General features: G+C 41.5%; 1 protein-coding gene across 16 annotated transcripts in view; it reads left to right on the forward strand.

Moving 5' to 3' along the window:
- The first annotated feature begins 1,201 nt into the window (after window positions 1–1,201).
- The window catches only part of MAP2K4 (mitogen-activated protein kinase kinase 4), a 46,752-nt gene continuing 27,123 nt past the window's right edge, over window positions 1,202–20,830 (forward strand). Inside the window, exons 1-5 of one of the 16 annotated variants that reach the window (XM_082213866.1) lie at window positions 1,202–1,260; window positions 11,492–11,524; window positions 13,574–13,639; window positions 18,866–18,889; window positions 20,151–20,250. In XM_082213866.1, the coding sequence (XP_082069992.1) occupies window positions 13,588–13,639; window positions 18,866–18,889; window positions 20,151–20,250 (176 nt within the window). In that variant the 5' untranslated portion in view covers window positions 1,202–1,260; window positions 11,492–11,524; window positions 13,574–13,587. The other 15 variants (XM_082213869.1, XM_082213859.1, XM_082213873.1 and 12 more) reach the window with 15 other exon arrangements.

The raw sequence follows: 20,830 nt of genomic DNA on the forward strand, positions 1-20,830 counted from the left end.
CATATACATGAAACCAATTAAATATGCTTCTTGGGGCTTTTATTTGTGTTTCCTTTCCTGGATTCCAGCTAATTGGGAAGTGTTGGCCAATTACACTGGAAAATTATGCTGCGACCCTAAACACAAACTGGTCCTAGGCTGAATGATATACAGCCATTTCTTCAGTGGAGCTTCCAGGCACATTGAAAGAACCATATTTCTGGAAATTTTTATATTAGAATCGGGCTGCAAACCTGTACTCATATAGTTGCAAGCCCCAATGAACTCAATGGGTAGGCATGCATAATATTGCATTGCAAACAGGGCTTACATCCAAGTTAAAAGTATTATATGAGCTTAATTCAAATTAATGGGAAATTGATAGGAAGAAGTAGGTACCATACAAGACTCGGGCTATGTCAGTATGAGGAGAAGCACTATAGGGAAGAGACAAAAGGGGCCACTGAGAACTTTGGGATCAGGATTGATGAGTTTCGGCATGGTGATCTTAATTCTGCAAAGGTGGAAGAAAACAAACGAAGAACTACCTCTTATCTCATTGAATAAACATTGAATAAACATGGAAAGGATAATATTCATTTGCAGAAAAGAGGAAATAGGATAATTCAGGATTTAATGGAAGTGCTTGGATTGGAACATAAGCATATGGGACAAGTTATTTATTTAAATACACTTATATTCCACCTGTTTTTCAGAATAAAAAGGTTACCCAAAAACAAAACAAAAAAGATTGCTGTACCTATTATTATTTTTTTAAAAAAATCCACGTTAGTATCAGGAAAGGCAGGTCATAAGTGAACATAATTCTCGTTATTCCATGTGATTCTTCCAGAAACGTCTTGTAGCTTTATTTGTGAACATATTCCAGAATGCTAAGCCCACAAAGAAAATATATGATTCATTTTATATAGAAATTTATTTTCATTCAACATTGCATCATTTGAAAGAATCAGGAAGTAATTCTAAGATATAATCTCATTTGAGGTACTTAATCACTATATTTCAAGATACAATGTTTTGTTATCTAGTTGCAAAAGATTCAGGAGAGTTACGGAAAAGATGTAAATTGTTGGAATAAGTTGCTTATGTGAAGCTAGCTACCGTGGCTCATTTACCAGGAAAGGGGGAGGCGAGCAAATAGGTGTATAAAATTAAGCGCAGTAGAGAACGCTAAACTAGACGGACCTTCCGTCTGATGCGGCAAGGCTCTTCTCATACGCGGAGAAAGAAGAGAGCGGGTTTCTCTCTCTCATAATACAGGTACTAGATCTGGGTTCATCCATTAAATCTGAAAGATAGGAGGTTGGGGGGGGGGATGATGCAGGACAGACAATGGGAAGAACCTCTTCAGCCCGCTTAAAACCACCGAATTCGCTGTCACAACATGAGAGAGATGGCCGCCAAGCTGGGCTGCTTTAGAAAGGGGATTAGACCAACAAGGCGGCCAATGGCTACCTCCCGTCGCTATTGCCGCCAGTCATCTGAAAGACCGGCTTCTGGGGCATCTGCGAGTCGGGGCTGCGGCGGCGGCGGGGCATCTGCTTCGCCATTGTGGGAGGCGGGGGGGGGGCGGGACGAGCCGGGCCTGCCGCCGCCGGATCCAGCTGGGTCTCTCCTCCTCGCGCCTCCTTTTCCTGCCTCCCTCCCTCTTCCTGCGTCTTTTTGGGCGAAGCCGTCGGAGGCATCATCCGTCCCGCCCGCTGCCTGGGAGGGGTTACCCTGATGCCGCGAGGGTGGGAGGGGACGAGCGGACGGCGGAGGCTGCAAGCGGAGCCCCAGTAGCGCCGAGAGAGAGAGAGGGAGGGAGGAGGAGGAGGAGAAGGAGAAGGAGGACGGCGACGACGACGACTGGCGGTGGTTTGGGTCGGTCGGGGCCAGGGAGGCTGGCGCCTGTTGTCGCGCGTCCCGGCTCCGGGTGTCCCGCCAGCTGCCTGCTGGGGCTGAAGGGAGCAGCGAGCGGGGCAGGGAGGAGCAGCAGCCGCAGCAGCAGTAGCGCGCGGGCGAGGAGCCGAGGGCGGGCGCGCGGGACGGGCAAGGAGGGGGTCGGGTCCGCTGCTCCTCCGCTCCTGCTGCATTGCAGCCTCCCTCCTCCTGCCGTCCGTCCCCTTCTCCCTCCTTCCCTCCCTCCCTCCCTCCGCGTCTGGCGCGCTGCACAATGGCGGCTCCCGGCCCCGGCTCTGGCTCCGGCGGCGGCGGGTCCCAGGCGGCGCACACGACAGTCAGCAGCATGCAGGGTAAGGGAAGCGCGCCTGGGGAGGAGCGGCGGCGGCGGCAGCCGGGCCCGAAGCGACGCCCGCGGAGCCTGCTGTAGGCCGCGCGGCGCTTCGCTCCCTTCCAACCCTCGCCGCCCACCACACGCTCCCCGCCTGGCTGGCTGCGGGGACGGGAGGGGGCGCCCGAGCTGGACCAGGCCTCGCCGGAGACCGAGAGGCCTCGGCCGCCTGGAGTTCTCCAGCGAAGCCGAGAAGAGCCGCTTTCCCGTGTGGGGCTCCGCTGGGTGGGAGGGGGGTGTGGTGTGGAGGGAGGGAGACGAGGAAAGCGGGGCGGCGGGGAAGCTTCGTGTGTGTGAACAGGCGCTTCTGGGCGGCAACACGGGTAGGGGTGCAGTTGGGGGCGGCGGCTATACGTGTGCCTAGATGTACGGGGCCTTCTAGCTCCTCTGCCCGGGGCATGTGGGCGGTTTCCGGGTGATGGGAGTAGCCACGGTTCGGGGACTCATCCCGGGGTGTAAGTCTGGGGAGGGTGTGGGGAGCCTAATCGCCAGGGCGTGATCACTACTGGGAAAACAGAATTAATAAGAAAAAATACGAGGCTGACGTCTGGCTGACTAACGAAGGTATGTGTCGGAAGAACGCATGCGTTAAGGTCGGGGTAGAGGTAGCATGTCCATGTTGCTCATGTCTGCTCAGAAGTCCTGTTGAGTTCAAGGGGATTTACTTTACGGTCCGTGTGTACAGGATTGCAGCCTAATTGCCCTTGGGGTGGGGGTGGGGTGTAGGGGTAAACAAAAGCTAGGTGTGTGTAGGCCCCATAGATTTAAATAAGGGTCCTGAGAACCTTAATTTAACCCCCACAGAGCTACAGTTCCCAGCACCTTTACAAATTACAGTCCCCATAAATTGGTTGCATGTTTGTGTATGCTTTAAATGTATGATGTGTCGAGTCCATAAGTGGTTTTTCTGTAGGTATGCAGGGGGAAAGTGGTCTTGTTCTTTTTTTTATGAGTGCAATATGTAGGTAGATTAGATGTGAGGCTTTTCTGACACTGAAGTTAGAGGGTGGTTTTGGTTGAATGGAGAATGCATAACTGAGTGCTTCTCTACTCGAATAAAGGGAGTACTGTATCAGATTATTAGTAGGTGTGCTTGTAATTAAGGAGGATGCAGAGTGCATGAATGTGAGATGTGGATGGAAAGTGCAAGATCCTTTTCTCAGCGTCGTTGCATATTGAGCAATTGTTTTTGAGAAACAGATGTTGGCTTACCACCTCATAATTCTGATTATGCCTATAAGAAACCTCTCTGTGTACCTACTAAATTTTTGGATTGGGACACTTTGATACCTATGTACTTGGTAAAATATTTAACAAAATAAAGCTGAAAGTATATATTAATATTTACAATGTAAACTCAACACTGTTTTCCTAACAACTCCATTTAATACATAGAAGCTAAAATTAGTGGTATTTCCAGTGAAATGATTAGGTTTGTATTTCCAGTGAAATGATTAGGTTTGTACTGTTGAAATAATGAGTGGTGCTTTGTGACACCAGTTATGCTGTTTTAACACTTAATAATCAGTTCTCTCCTTCCACAAATGTGTATGATCACTCACTGCAGTATCTTGGGACATGGTGTTCTCAAGATTGGCATACAGCTTTCGAACCAGCTAACCTGGAAAGCCTGTTATGCCCTGCAATGTACAGGATTTTGGACATAACTGATAGCAATTGAAGGGAATCTCTAGTAGGAGGACTGTGAAAGACATCTGGAGAGCTGCTGCCAGTCAAAGTAGACAATACAGAGTTAGAGGGACTGGTGGTCTGACTCATTACAAGGCATCATCACCTGCTCATTATATGCTAGGAAGCTGCCCTTGCCACTTTTCAGCACCAGCCTATGTACATGCAGCAAAATGCTCATGTTCGCAATTGTCAAATACCTGTGTGTTGTTTGCCTTCTATTTCATGTATAGAAGTGCATCCCATATAGGGATTTTGTTGTGTTTGAAGTATCCTTCATAGATACATACAAACACCAGAATAGTAAATGTTACTAAGCTTTACTGCTGAGTTGGCACTGAACACTAACCACCATCTTTTTTGGGTGTGTGTGTGTTACAAAGTGTTCAAGGTCAGTATCTGAAAAACTACATATATGTTGTTATATATAACTGCGAAGCTATGTAGACTTCTCTCTCAAGCTGCATTAGATGGAGTAAAGTACCAGTATAGGGAGGTGTTTGTTTTTTATTTGCACTCCCAGTGCTCTTGATTAGGTAATTATATGAGAGGCAGATTGTTCATTGTACAACTCTGATGGTCCTGTAAGCATCTCACAATTTTGTTGCAATATATTATTTTTTGTTTAGCACCTGGAAGTGCAGTACCACACTCAGAGTTTCTGTGGGTAACAAAAAAAAGTTTGCCAGATGCTGCTAGAATGTTTGGCCTAATACTTGGTTAGATCCTCAAGCAATTAGATCCTTAATAGCTCTTGTAGCAAAATACTTCCCTTATTGAACTGTTTCTTGTTTGCTTAGTGTTTTAGTTTGGGATCTCAAGAGTGTTCATTGGTATATAGCAGGCTATTCGGCTTTTCCTTTCCTTTGTTTTTAGGCTGTTAAGTACTCCTAGTATTATTCCCAAGTAACATTCTGTGTTAACATGGGAAGGATAGGAACACACTCCATACTCTTGTAGTAGAAATGGTACTATGAGCACCTAGGAGTTAACTCTCAATAATACCTATGCATTTGGGTGCTCAAGTAAACCAGTATGTTATGATATTTGAATTTTGATTACTCACCTGGGTAGTCTTGCGGTAAAGAGTGTTTGTTCCTCTGCATATTGGAAAACAGCCCACATTGAAAGGCAGGACTTTAGGCTGGTTCCCACATTATGGTGTTAAGTAAGGGAAATGGCTTTCGAACCACCCTTTTGCCTAAAATATGCAGGATATCTATTTTTAACCCTTAACTTTGGTTGTTGCAAAGTAAAAGTTTATTGCAAGGGTTTGCTGTACCACTCTGTGAACATCACCTGTACTTGTGTCTTTCTAATGAGTAGGCACATTTGAATCAAAGTGAGTGATCACAGCAATATGTTACAGGTGTACATTAATTACTTAATGTAAAATCACAGTGTGGGAGAGGACCTTTAGTCTTGTGTAGAACCAGTTTTCTTTATCAGGCTGCAGACTGCCCAGATGTACTGCTCTCTGAAGGAAAAAAACAGTTGGTTTTCTTCTATCCTACCTTTCTGCCTGCTTTCAGTGTTAGAAATGTAAGTATTCATTCCCAGCAAGAAACTTACCCGGTGATTTTATTGAAACTCATCATCTAATTCGTTCAAAGGCTATGATGAATGAAAACCAGGAAATTTTCATTATTAAATCAGTATGGAGAAATCTTGTATTTGTAATTCAATCCAGTGTATCTCTCCTCACTGAGATCTACTGAGTCCAGGTGATGTGCATAGGACTGCAGCCTAGATCATTGGTCTGAGTCAGCTTCATTTCTGTGCACTTGTTTTGTAAAAAAAAAAGCTGTGTTCTCATTGCTGGTTATATAACCATCTAAAAATTGTTGATTTTGAATTGAATTGAAAGTGCCTACGCTAGATTTTTAAAAAAAACATGTAGGGCCATAGTACTGTACATCATAATCTTTTCAGGTTCTCCTTGTGCTTCTTTACTGAATTAAGAAATCCTAAACAACTCCTTTTTACTCAAAACTTGTATCAAACTGCATTAGAAGCAGGGCTTTTTTCCAGCTCCCCTGAACTCCGTTCCAGCACCTCTCAGGTGCGTGCCATTGCTATTATAAGAGAACAAGATAGACGTTCATTTTGAGTTCCAGCACTTCTTTTTCTTGAAAAATAGCACTGATTAGAAGTGTGAGCGCGAGCAGAATTTGAGAAGTTGTATTAGATACATAACCTTGTGAAGAACCTGTAGTTCTCTTTTCAACAAGGTATTAATAGACCAGTGGGCCTGTTTAGACCCAGGTTCATGCATTGATACAGCAGTAAATAATGTGTAGCTCTCATGCACCCAAGAGCTTCCTCATTTACCTGTGGCAGGGTGGCATCCCATTACATGCAAGGAGCTACCCATCACTAAGAGCTCCATATGAGCATTGGAGGTCCTGTGAGTCTTTAGATCAGAGCAGTGAATTGTAATTAAACGTAAGAAACAGTCATGTAGATCTTTATCCGTATGCATAAATCCATTATAATAATAGATAAGTTCATATAAGTCATGCTGCGGAGTTGAGTTTGGTACTTCTCCTTCCCAAGATTTATTCAGATGGTAAGTGACATACTACAGTAGTATCTAGTTCAGTTCACTCATACCATTTCCCCTGTGTCATTTCCCACAAAATAGGTTTTTGTTGCATAAATGTTGTATAAGTGCCAGCACAGGAAGATTTCAGTCAATAGCTCAAGTGGATGTTCTCCTCACATAGGAAAAGTGGACCTTTAGTGTTACCAGCTAAAAGCATGTGAAGAGTGCATTAGCCTCTTCTTGGAGTGAACTGTTGGATATTGACTGATTTTGACCATATTTCTGTTCTGAATGAAATACTTTGTTATACTGCTATATTGCTTCACTTGGAAAATGTTTTTGTGCATTCCAAGGTTAAAGAGAATTTAGTGCTCGGAAAGATAATGCAGTACTAGGTGTCCCCGTCCCCCCCCAATGACTCCATGGCTTGATTCTCATCCACAGTCTTATCAAGGGTACTTGAGATATATAATATTATATATTCCAAAAAGTCCCAACTGATTGAATGGGTGGTAAAATGGCAAATGCAGCTCAGTGTAAACAAGTGTAAAGTGCTGCATGTCACGACGTCAAATATTAATATTAATATTAAACACATGTTCCCGGAGTCTGAGAACAGGACAGAGGCCTTGGGGTCATAGTGGATAGCTCAATGATAATACAAAATCTATGGTGTGACTGCATTTGGAATACTGTGTACAGTTCTGGATGCCTCACCTCTGAAAGAATCTTGTAGAGTTGGAAAAGGTTCAGAAAAGAGCAACCAAAGCAATTAAGGGGATCAAGTAATTCCACTAATGAGAAAAGCTTGTCATGTTTGGGACTTTTTTGTTTAGAGAAAAGGCGAGTAAGAGTTGACATTATAGAAGTTTATAAAATTAGCATGGCTTGAAGAAAGGGGGAGTATTACTCCCTCTCTTAAAACGTTAGAACTTGTGCACATCCAGTGAAGCTGTATGTTGGAAGAATCAGGACGAATAGCAGAAAATACTTCTTAATGCAGCACGTAGTTAAACTAAGGAACTCACTAAACTAAGGAGGCAGTGATGGCCACTGACTTGGATGGCTTTAAAAAAGGATTGGACAAAGTCATGGAAGATAAGGCATATATGGCAACTAGCTATGATGGCTGTGCTCTACCTCCATAGTTGGAGGCAGTAATGCATCTGAATACCAGTTGCAGGAAACCATGGGATGGCGTTGAATGGTCTTCTGCTTGGCTCCTGCTTGTGAATTTCGTTTGGCATCTGGTTGGGCATACTGTGTCTAGGATGCCGGACTAGACGGGTCATTTTTCTGTTCCAGCAGGCTCTTCTTATGTTCTTAAATCTGCACGGGATTATAATTTGTAGGCAGGTTTTTCTGAAAGGCTCAGAATCATAACATGTTTCTAGACATCATGCTTTTAGAAAATCTTGGAAACATGTAGGCATACCAGTTAAAGACTTGAAAAGCCTTGTAATGAATTGGATGTTGTATTGGTTCCCATTGGTTAATGAATACACCCTCTTTGTTCTTAGACCATGCCATTTAATATCTATCTTTTTGCTGCTATGTTTTTGTTTGTTGCTTGCTTCTGATGTTCCTTGTGCCCTCTATTTTACATCTGACAACTTTATTTCTTCATTTTAGGCCAAAACAAGTTTCTTCAGCCCATCCAAATTTTGAAGTTAACATAAAATAAAAATAATAAGACGGTTGCTCTCTATAATCTGTGTTCAGTATTCAGATGTGTCCTGTCCCAGAGGAAACTAGTTAGCAGAAACAAGCATTGCTCCCTTTACAGCCAAAAAGTTCTTGATTGTAATAACAGAATGGAACATTCTGAAAGGATGTCAGCTACTTTACTGAGACCATCTTGGTTACTTTCCTATTGTCCTTTGCTTTTTAGCTGATTTGGCTGGCTTTTTTCTTTCTTGCCTGAGGCTCTTGCTGAGCTTAAGTACCATATCTTCTGGATTTGTTCATTCATGGTCCTTTTCTCTGACTCAAGAAAAGATGGCCAAACTTTAGAAAGTGTAGCTTTCAGTGCTGGATAGCAGATTATGTCAAATGTTAAACTGTATGAGTAGGCTCAATGTGCTTCCAAGCTGTTGGCAAATGCCAGAGTAGATTCTTTCCTTTTGATTTGCATATGATTCCAAATCCCTTGTTTTCAACTTGCAACTGAATATTTGCATAGACTTGTTTTGGCTTCTTTCTTGGGCTAGTTATGGAAACTCAATCAGAACCAGCAACCATTTTTTTAAAAACAACTTTTTAAACTAAGTAAATTTTACTTCATAATATCTGGAGATTTTATCTGTTCCTGCATCTTATCAGAAAGGAACAAGTATGTTAGCCCTCTGTCCTAGAGTTTTCATTTTTCCAGACTGCATATACACAGTAACAGACATTGCTTGTACTATTCAGTCAAATATCTAGGGGTGTTACTTTTTACTCCTATTCTTGGACAAGATGGTCACTCATTTATTCTGTTTCGTGTGTAAAAGCATTGGATTTGGTGCAAATTTTCCTTCAGCCGGGCTGTGGTATTTGGTAGAAAAGCTAGCTCAAACCTTTTGGCAATGACCAGTGAAATTTTCACTAGCCCAGGGATTTCTGCTAGTGAAACAGAACTTATTCCTCCTCTCCCTGTGTGCCCCTCCCTGCACTCTCCCCAAATCTTCTTTGCAGGGTTGGGAGAATCTCCAGAACACATTAAGGGTGCAAAAGGGTGGGGATATTGGGAGAGAAGAGAGAGGGGAAGTTCCGCTTTGCAGCCGGAAGTCATTGCACTAGCAAAAGTACTTGATTAGATTCTGCTCTTTATTTCCAAGTATGTTTGTGAGGTGCCTCAAATAGTAGAGAAGGTGGCATTTGTGTCTGTGTTTTTTTCTTTCTAGTTTCCAAGTTGAGCTCTATATGAATCTTACCATAAAAGAGAAAGGTAATACCATATTTTTCTGTATATAAGATGCCCCTATGTATAAGACTATTTGGGGGGACTCCAAATTAAGAAAACACCCCTCAGCACTACCCATGTATAAGATGAGCCCCAATTTTAAACCTAATTTTTTGGTTAAAAAACCCTAGTCTTATACACAGAAAAATACGGTATACTGCAGGGTCAGCCAAGACCAATTCTGATGCTTTGCCAGTTATTGCAGAAAAACGCCCAGTTTAGACAGACGAAACTGACACTAAGTTAGAAGCTATCAGCGATGCCTTAATAAAACGTTCTCTGCTTTATCATACCAGATAGTTACTTCGTATCTTGGACAGAATGGCAGCATTCACACATCAGGACCCATAGTTAACAAACCATAGTTTACCTTGAACACACGGATGGTTCCCACTTAGCGCCTCCCCTTGCCTCTGGCAGCAGTTAACCACAAACCCTCACTTAGTATAGCATCTGAATCTGGGGTTGTGGTTTGTTTAAGTCCAAACAAACTATAATGTGAAACCAAGATTTGTTCTTGGCTTCCTGGCCATGGTTTGCCTAAGTGAAACAAACCACAGCTCCCAGTTCAGACAAAATACTAATGCAGGGATTGCAGTTTGTTGCTCCTGCTCGCCATAGGAGAGGAGCAAAGTGAAAGCAGTCTCTGTGTTCACAATAAACTATAGTTAATGTGCAAATTGGGCCATTACGTGTCAGATGGTAATGGAATATAGGTTGGCCAATCAGTATAAGTGATGACATGCTAAATGAAAGCTCCATGATTAAAGGCAAGTTTTATCTGATTCCTTGGGGGTGGGGGCAGAGTGTGGCTATTACATTCATGTCTTGCCTGTGACTTACCTATGGTGTCTTGTTGGCCCCTACTAGAGACAGAATGCTGAAATAGGTACATCACTGGTTTGTTGCAGCAAGGTCATTATGTTGTACTCAATGATTATGGCTGAGCACAGAAGGCTGCCATTTTCACCATTCACATTTATATACCTGTGAATTTTCACAAGTGCATCTAGTATAAACCTATCCTCTCAGTTGACCATGGGGCTTCAGCTAGTTGTGTATTGAAAGAAAGAAATGAATGCAGAGGGTCAAGTGCCCTATAGTTTCATGCAGGCCTCAACAAGTCACTGTTTTCTCAGTTCCAGTTTTGCAAGCGGCGAATATATACACACACACACACACAAGCATGTTACATTTAAAAAGTCATATGCGACTTCCAGTGTTTTGTGACTGCATTATCCACAATTTTGGGGCAAACATGAACCTTCATAATGGGCACAAAATGTAGCAACCTGAATTTCTCATGTCTCATTTAAAAATAGGATTATTATTTATGTTCAGAGAATGCTTAAGAGAACCCTCAGAAACCAGAGAACGACTCAACAGGATTTTCAGTGGGGAGGGATTGAAGTATTAGTACCTTGGATATGTACTTGCTCCTCCTTACAACTAGCAAAAGTGACATAAATTATGCAAAAAAGTAAAGTAGGCAAATTGGGTTTATCTGCATTATTTAGACAAGCTGGAGAAACAACATCTGTCTGTCTCTAAAACTAAGTCAGATATAATTCTGCTGTGAATGGTGAAAACAGACAGTAATACTTGCACATGTACAGTATACCCAGAAATACAAATCTAATATTGGGAAGCCTTCATGATGCATGTACTTATTTAACTTCGGAAAGTACATGTGGGAAACTTCCTAGCAAAATCACCATTTGTTCTTAACATTTTGTTCAAAGTTAACAACAAACTAATACTTAACCTCTATAGCTGACCTGATCTGGACAGCCACCTGCTGATGCTTTACTGATGTTTTGGACAGTACTGTATAGTACAACTTTGACTTTTCCAAAAGGTATTAGATATTGACAAGAAAACAGGTTATTGGAGTACTGTCTTTGCAACTCAGGCAGTCATTTAACCTTTTACTTGGTGTTTGAGGGTGTTTTTTTAAAATGAACATGAAATGTGATTTTTAAAGGTTGTGCAAATATCTATTTTCCAGAAAATGAACTAGAACTTATCTTTTTTGCTTTAGGCTTTCAGATAAACTTCTGTGAAAAAGCACAAAGTAAGCTACATGTTTTATAGTATTCTGCTATTTTATTTTACTTTATTTTTATATCATTCTTGGTACTGGGAATGTGTCCACTGTTGATCTAACTAACCAGCCATGCATTAATACATGGGCAGAGCTTCCATTTTTCATCTTGCTACCCAAATCTAATTCTGTTGATCTGTCAATAATTCTTTAGTATCTCTTATACTTCTTGGATAGTAAACTAGAGGTCACATAGCTGGTTGTTCCTAAATTGTAATGAATGAAAGATTTAAGACTTTTATAAAATGAAGTGGAAATATAGATATTTGGGGTTTAATGGTGTCTAACCACTTAGTGAAAAAGTAATCATAGGAACTGAGGGGATTATTTCAGTAGGGGCCCAAGTCACCTTCGTGTTTCTGCTCTTGTTTTAAAGTTTGGCATGAACTGCTTTGCATTGCCCTTGTTGGCGTGACACAGTAAACCCAACAATGGCTCGCATTCACTTTGCTCCTGCCCAGTCAGTTTGGTATAGCAGTGATGCCAAAGTTTGGCTTAACAGGTCATCTGAAGGTGGGATTGTGCTTAAACTCTACGCTCCTTAACTGTGATGTAGTCAAGAGCAAACCTTGGCTACGAACCATGATTAAGGAGGAGATAACCATAGGTCAGTGTGTGGATGATACACTAAGCCAACCTTGGCTTCATTGTTGTGCTGAGCTAAAATAATCAGGGATGATCAAAGGGATTGCGTTCTCCCTGAGAGCTAGCATGTTTGTGTTAAGTCATGGTTTGGCTTAGTGTTACATGGGAATGCGACAACTGTCAAGCCATCAATCCAGTAGTGTAATGTCTAATCTGATTGGCACTGGCTCTCCCTAGATCTCATGGAACAGTCTTTCCCACTGCTACCTGAGATCATTTGAGTGGAGATGCTGAGCTTCTAACTTTTGTCATGCAAAGCTTGTCCTCTGCGACTGAATCAAGGTACAGTGGTACCTCGCAAGACGAATGCCTCACAAGACGAAAAACTCGCAAGACGAAAGAGTTTTTCGTTTTTTGAGTTGCTTCGCAAGACGAATTTCCCTATGGGCTTGCTTCGCAAGACGAAAACGTCTTGCAAGTTTGTTTCCTTTTTCTTAAAACCGTTAATACCCAGGAAACCGTGCTTCGCAAGACGAAAAATTCGCAAGATGAAAAACCTCGCAGAATGAATTAATTTCGTCTTGCGAGGCACCACTGTATTCTACTATGGGCTCTGGTTGTAATTTAAATGACCCAGTAGTGCTCTCTGTGTACCTTTGGAATGATAACTTTTGAAAACATGACTGGATACATCATTTTGAAACTGACGTCTCTATAAAAGTCAGGAAAAATTGTCAGTCACTATCATCCCGTGTTTGGATGATTAATGGAAGCTCTGCACAATTAATTTTTTCATTGTTTCATTCTCTTATGGCATTCATTTTTTTAAATTGCTATGTTCATTATATCGTTATGATTGCCTGCCATGCTTTAGTGGGAACTTTATTGGAGACAAAAAGGGCACTGCTAGCATTACCCCCTGCCCCTTCTACTGGGTACACCTTGTATAGTGAAACACATCCGTCTTGCATTCAGGCTGCATATATTTTTCATTTTTATTTGAAGCTAATGGATATGCATATTTAATTTTGAAATGATGAAATGCTTGTAAGATGACTATTGATGCTTAGTGATTTGCTGCCTAAGGGTTCTAAAGATGATCCCTAGTAGGATAGGAGGATGGTAATCAAGAAATGCAAAACAGTTTGTGCCCCAAGTATCGCCACCAGCCATCTAAATGATCAGAAATGTAGTTTGCCTCCTATTCCAGTACTATGGTTCCTCTGGGAAATGCTATTTTGTAGTCAGTTTGTAATGCATTTTTGCAGGTATATACCTAGAAGGGGGGAAAACGACAAGACAAAGTAAACTGAAAAGATTCAAGCAGTTTCTGAGATAACTTACATGGTATTTTTTACACCTTGCATTTTCCTGTCACAATGACATATCTGTTGTTGTGCAGAATGCTGTTTTATTCTCTTGCGCCTCTTGCAGATAGTGCTGTCCCCATGGATGAGGAAGTGCTAGTTCTTAAAAGTGAGGGCCATAACAAAAATGAAGGTAATTTTTCAAACAAATAGGAGCTGTGGGGGCTTCCAGATCAGGCCCATGGGGGCGAAGGGGAACTGTCTCTGCTGTGGCCCTGATCTAGATAAGAGGCCCCATAGCTACTACTGGTAACCACAGGAGGATGGGACCCAGGTTGAGACTAGGGCAGGGGTAGGCAGCCTAAGGCCCGGGGCCCGGAAGCAGCCCATTCGCCTTCTCAATCTGGCCCGCCGATGGTCTGGGAATCAGCATGTTTTTACATGAGTAGAATGTGTCCTTTTATTTAAAATGCATCTCTGAGTTATTTGTGGGGCAAAGGAATTCGTTCTCCCCCCCCCCAAATATAGTCCAGCCCACCACATGGTCTGAGGGACGGTGGACTGGCCCACGGCTGAAAAAGGTTGCTGACCCCTGCACGAGGGTTAAAGTTTCCCTTCTCCATCTTGTAGTTCCAATCCAGTTTTCAGGAGTAGGAGTCTTAGTTCCTATTTACTATTTAAAAGTGAAATGAAAACCATCCTTTCTGTTTTGTCCCTGAGTTGCTTGAATCTTTTGTCTTATGACTTCATTTTACAGTCACCACTTCGTGCCATTAAGGACTCCTGGGTTTTTTTTTTGGGGGGGGGTAAGCAGATGGCTTCTTAAAAGATTAATGAAGTTGTCTATAGCAATATATTTCTAGCAGAAATAATAAATGGGGACTGAGTAACTTGGGCAGCTGTGAAGGTCACAGCAGAAAAAGTAGCATAAGTAGGTAGACCACAGGTTATTTGCATATTTTTATTCATAATGAGCAAAGCTTATAAAATTTGCATAAACCTTGTGGCCATCAAGTCATAGTTCTTAGACATTTCAAAACTCTCTATGCCTCTGTTAATGCAATTTGCAGGCACTCCCTTCCTAAATACCTTTAATTAGAAATCAGTTCAAGTGATTTAAGTGGAACATCATTTCATGTAAGTATGCTTTAGGGAGCATGTTCTAAAACTGGTGATATTTGTAATAATTCTGGAGGTGGCTAACAATTCACAGTGGTTTTAATCTTAAGGCCTAGAAATATGGTCTTTCCTTCCAAACAAATATTCCCTGTGGAAACAAATATTATCCTGGTTATTTGTATTTTATGCAGCTTTTATATCTTAAAACTAACTACATTAAAGAGTTTTGAATCCCCAGAAGATCAGAATTGCGACACAATCTCTCAAATCAAGAGATAGTATTAAATTTCCCCAGTTTGGGGGGGGGGATGAAAGAAATGGAAAGCTGTGAATGGGGCAGGATAATCAGCGATTTCCTAAGCAATGGAAGGTATGTTGGTGGTTCACTGGAGAAAGCATTTAGAAGCAGTCCTGCCCTGACCACCCTCATTTCTTTTCTCTGTGGACAGTATTCAACTAAATCTTGTGCTAGCACAAGGGGATTTCCCCTCGTTTCTTTCCCCCACATGCACCCCATGCCATCCCAAAAGAAGAAGAAACCCCAGAACAGATTTAGAGGGCATGCAAGCGGAAGATGGGGAGAACATTTCATTGCACAGGGTGAAATCCTTGTGCTGACCTTAGCACTGTGTTGAATACAACTCAACACCTGCTAGATCAGTCAAGAACATAGCTCCCATTCCTGCAATATTAAAAAATGTTATCCTAACCAGAGAGATTATCCCAGTTTTTCCCCCCATAACTAGTTTTGGCAGGAGGGTTACTTTCCATTCTCCCTAAACGTGTCAAAATTATTAACCCAATCTATCCATCCATTCTTCCTTTCTGTAGTAGTTCTTTTCAAATGAGTTTCTAAAGAAGCAAACCTCTTATTAATCTGGCAAGTCCCTGGTTCACACATGATCTATAATGATGGTAGTGTCCTGGCTGGGTTTTTAAAAAACCTTTCTCCTGTCTACACACTTATGTCTTCATGCAGCGAGAAGCTGACTAGCTACAGAATTCTGGTAAACTCAAGAGAATCAGTGACTGATGAGTGCCATCTCCACTAAGGAGGAGTTGTTAGGAATATGTTGCAAGAAGTATTTGGGGAGAGTACTACCAGAAATAACACACACAGAAGCCCTAGCAAATGGTACAATTAAGGCAATGTGAACATATGATGTGGACAGTGCAGATGAGTGCACTAGCTCTGAAGTTACTTGTTCTTTCCAGGCTTCTAAAATGTTCATGTGTCTGCATATAAACAACCTTCCACACTTTATACATTTGCCTTCCATTTGCTGTAAGATGACTGAAACAGTGATGAAGGGAAGCGGTGGAGCAAGTAATGCTAGAATGCTCATCCTACTGCCCTCCCTATTATGCTTAAATTGACCAGACTTTAAAACATACTTTGGACTAGAGAAGTAGTTTCTTCAGTTCCAAAGTAGTAACAAGAGAAGAGCTAGAAGCTAAAATGTGAGACATAGGGACAAGACCTAGAAGGTGGGGATGGTTCTGTACATCCATCACAAATTAAGGAAGAGGCATGTCCTTTTTCATACTCCATTCGGTCCTTTCCCCTTATTTGGAATCTCAAAAGGCAGACCAGGGCAGTGCTACTCGAAGTGGTGGTCCATGGATTTGTGCTCGTCTGCAAACCATCAGCTGCTGGTCCACAACAACTCCACCACAACCCAAGTTGGGAGGGTTGTTTCAGGGACCAAATATGGTACCGGCTCCTGGCACATCAGTGGGGTGGGAATTGCTGGTCCAGCACATCAAACAGTTTGAGAAACACTGGACTAGGGAATGCTTTCAGGACAGCTATTTTTCTGCTGTCTGAATACTTAGCTTTCAATACTACTCATGAAACAAATAATCAGAGCTTGTAAAGAATTTCTGTAAAGGGGAACAGTATAGTCTGGTATTACATTTAATATAGAGATAGTGTTCTTCATTGTGCCTTTTGGTTGAAGATCTTTAGGTTATACTACTGATATTTATTCCCAGCTCATCCATAACCAGGACAGCTACATGTACTATTTTTGTTAATCAATACGAGATTCTCTTAGCAAAATTCTTACACTGTGGTTTAAAAGAGGTCCTTCCTTCTCCTGCATAGCAAAGTGTTTTATTGAACTATGTGCTGCTTCAAAAGCCAACCCTCTAGAGTAGATTTTCTGGGGGAATGAAGGAAGGTTTGAATAAAATCACACGTCTCTTCTGCCTACTGGAGAATCCTCTGAGAAGAGCTACATTCATAGGATCTCTGGATTCAAGCTTAGATATATAATGCCTTATTTGTCTTTGTCATCACTAACTCCCATTTTGCACCACTGAAAACATTAATTCTTGGGAAGCACAAGAGGAATTGTCTGCTCAGCCCTAGAGTTGCCCCCCAAAGGGGCCAGGCAGCAGAATGTATTGATGTCCAAGTGGCATCCTTCTAAATTATTGGTCCTAAAGCTAAATTCTAAACAGAAAATGTGGGAATAGTATGCACAGAAGACAGGTATGAAAATGGGTTGGTTGTGCACAGCATTCTTTCTAGTCTCTTGGCTGGACTGTCTTTTTATTGATTTAATACCACTAATCTCCATGTCTGCTGTTGGGAGGAGCAGAGATCAGTATGTAAATCAGTGCAGTTCCCATGTTGAATGTGAATATTGAGTACGTGTACTGCATCCAACAACCAGTACCCTACAACAAGGCCTTATTCTTCAAATGTGATCATTTTTGTTTGTTTGTTTCTCCCAATTTTTCCTGGAACAGAATACAATGATGGCATTCGTGTACCAGGTTCTGGTCTTGTAACAGCATCATTGTAGTTTCTGGGGAAGACAGAAAAGGCAACCCAACTCTGACCTGCAATAACGTTATCTGTGCACCAACCTGGTGCATAATGTGTGTATACAGAATCAAGGAACTGAACCCAACGTTTATTTCATATGTACTGCTTAAATCTGTAGACACAGGCCAAGTCACAAAAATCAGGTTAGACTTTTAATAAAATAGGTATGGAGGTTTTTTGAGTGGATTTTTTTTTTTTAAGTAGAAGTGTTTCCTGTTACAGGCATATCTAGAATTGCATTCAATTAGATAGGCTTCCCAGCTTTTCAGAATTAATAGCCCAATGTTGCAGGTGTATATGAGTTAATCCTCTTGTTCTTGCAGCATCAGAAATAGAGCCTTCATCTTCATTTCCTTGTGAAGTCACTTGGGAGGTATGAGGCTCTGGTGGTGTCACACAACAGTGTGATGTCAATGAAAGCTAGCAGAAATTACCTAACTAGCTTTAGTGTCATATATCCATAGACTTGGGTTTATTAATTGGGTCTTGTGGGGTTCCTCTGATTTGGGCCTTTCTGGTATTATCTGAACCACTAAGTTGCTGATACCATCTTTCCTGTTAGCATGCAGAAAGCGGTGAGGAAGATGCACTCCTGCAGTTGGTTTTAATCTACCGTTTACATATGTCAGTGTAAAGTGGTATGATTGAGGCTTTGTGGTAAGCCATATGCCTTGAGCTTGTGCAAATGAAAAGTTTGAATTAGCTGCTATATATGTGCGTATGCATGTGTGTATGAAAGAACATGAGGGTAACAGAAGAGCAATCCAGCAAAAACAACTTGAGGTTAAAATGCATGCCATGTTGGTTTAGTTGAATTTCTTGCTTACGTTAGATACTGAGATGCAGGGCCCAGGTGCTTAAGACCATACTGTACAATCCTATACATGTTGACTCAGAAGTAATTCCCATTGAGTTCCGTAGGGTTTACTCCCAGGTAAGTGGTTATGGGATTGTAGGCTAAATCTAGCAGGCAGATTTCGAAGTGTCCAGTTGATTACTCTCCTGGAAATAAATCCCATCAATTCACTTCCTTGTTAAAGTGTGTTGGTATTAATGTGTCATATGCCAATCATTCCTATGCATTGCAAGGGGCTTGAACTAGATGATCCTCGTGGGTCACCCTGCAATTCTATAATTCTGTGATTGAATAACAGGAATGTTAATAAGCTGTTTTTAAAAACTTAGGTCAGTTCATCCATTCGCTAACAAAGGAAGTACATTATTTTTAGAAATACTCAAATTTTGCATCAGAATTTTAATTCTGTTATTGAGTTAGACAATTTAAATTCTTTTCCTCAATGTGTTAAAATAGATCAAGTTTAATCCAAACATGATTTCCATAACCTGTCTGTCTGCACAAAACATTTATTATTGAAGTTTGCTAAGTGGAATCTGTGCTATGGTGCCTCATTAATCTCCTTTACTTCTTCTCAAACTGGGGCTTCCTGCTTCCTTGACATGAAGACTGTTGCTGTGAGGAGATAGGAGGTATGAAAAACCAGACAGTCAGTAAACGTGGGGTGGCCTCGGCACACTTCATTGCAGAATACATGGTAGTAAAATGTTTGATAGGCTCAACTTTAAGTTCAACTGCAGCTTTAACTTGCCACTTGCTATAGTTGTGAGATACAGCAATGTATTTATGCTTAGGAAACTTGCACACATTTATAGTTGCTATATGTATTAATATGCCAGCAGATTCTTCTTCTTTTTAAGTGAGGAGTTCCCCATTCCCCATTGGCTACAAAAAAAAAGCACATGTACACTTGCTCTCTCAACACCTACTGGCATGTGCAAGTACAGTGGTGCCTCGCAAGACGAAATTAATTCGTTCTGCAAGTTTTTTCGTCTTGCGAATTTTTCGTCTTGCGAAGCATGGTCAAGTTGCAACTGCACCTCTTCAAGCGGTTTTAAGAAAAAGGAAACAAACTTGCAAGACGTTTTCGTCTTGCGAAGCAAGCCCATAGGGAAATTCGTCTTGCGAAGCAACTCAAAAAACAAAAAACTCTTTCGTCTTGCGAGTTTTTCGTCTTCCGAGGCATTCGTCTTGCGAGGTACCACTGTATGTCCTTGCTCTCTTGCATTCACACATTCAGGCTTGCAGATACATGTGCATATGCTAGCATACTCCTATATGCACACTGATCTACACATTCTTTCTCATGCCCAGAAATGTTTTCTCAATTGCATGCAGACCTGCACATCTCCCTTCAGTAGGCAACAGCATTGGCTTGTTTTTGCTAGTTACTTTTGCTGGATTTTGTGACCCAGCTACATCACATAGTGGTAATTCAAGCTACAGTCAAGGCTGTATTCCTGCCCTTATTGAACCTTGTACACATCCTATGCATGTTAGTGCTTCAGAATAATGAGGTGATATATTTTGACCCTTGACCTAGCAATATTATAAAAAATATGAATACATGGGAAATATTTTGCGGCTAGTCACCAGCATTAAAGGAAGGGGTTTTAGTATAATTGTAAAAACAAGGGCATTTGTAGACTAAAGAAGCTGTTTGTCAGATGCAGACTTGCTCAGCGGCTCAATTTGGAGTTAAGTTCAGAAGCCCTATCCAATTACTAATCTATTGATATTGCAATATTAAATGTCATTGTTCATGTGAAATGTTTCATGTAGGGAAGAATATGTTATATTTTTTGGTTCTGGTTTATTTTGGATGCTTTCAATACAGTAATATATGTTCTCTTGCCGACAAGAGTGTTTTTTGTGTGTTTGTTTATCTCTCAGGTAAGCGCAGAGCACTGAAGTTGAATTTTGCAAACCCACCTTTCAAATCCACAGCGCGATTTACTTTGAACCCTGGAGTTCCTTTTCAGAATCCACACATGTGAGTATAAAGCCAGAAATTCCACCAGATGGAACCATTTTGAAGTAGGAAGATAAAGCACTTTCCTTTGTCACACAAATTTTGTAGGCAGTTCAAAAGATAAAATTGTAGTCTGGACTGAGACGTAGGATGTTCTGTTTATGTAACATTTTCTCATGTATTTTTGGAACTTCAAATAAGCTGTTTTACCTAAAGGCTTAAAGCAAGACTACTCCTTTGAATTGTACCAAAAAAAAAGTCCTGTCATTTGCTGGCAAGTCATCTCCATATGGCAGGGGTAGCTTACCTGTGGTCCTCCAGATTTTATTGGACTACAAATTCCCATCAGCCCCAATCAGTGTGACCAAATGTAGCCCCACGCTGCCAAACACAGTTTAGCCACTCCTGCCTTATGGTTAATCTCATTCATGGACTGCATAAACCTATGCCTGCTGCTTTTCAAGTTTGCCAAGTTTTTATTCCTGTATTTGTTTTTAAGATATTTGTGTGAGACATCTTAGTTTTAAAATTGAGGGGACTGTTTTTTTAGAAATCTAAGAGGTGGTGAGAAGTTACTAGAACCCTGTAAGTCTCCAAGAAA

Source organism: Podarcis vaucheri, assembly GCF_965113315.1.
Source record: "Podarcis vaucheri genome assembly, chromosome: 2".
In the NCBI taxonomy this organism is placed as follows: domain Eukaryota; kingdom Metazoa; phylum Chordata; class Lepidosauria; order Squamata; family Lacertidae; genus Podarcis; species Podarcis vaucheri.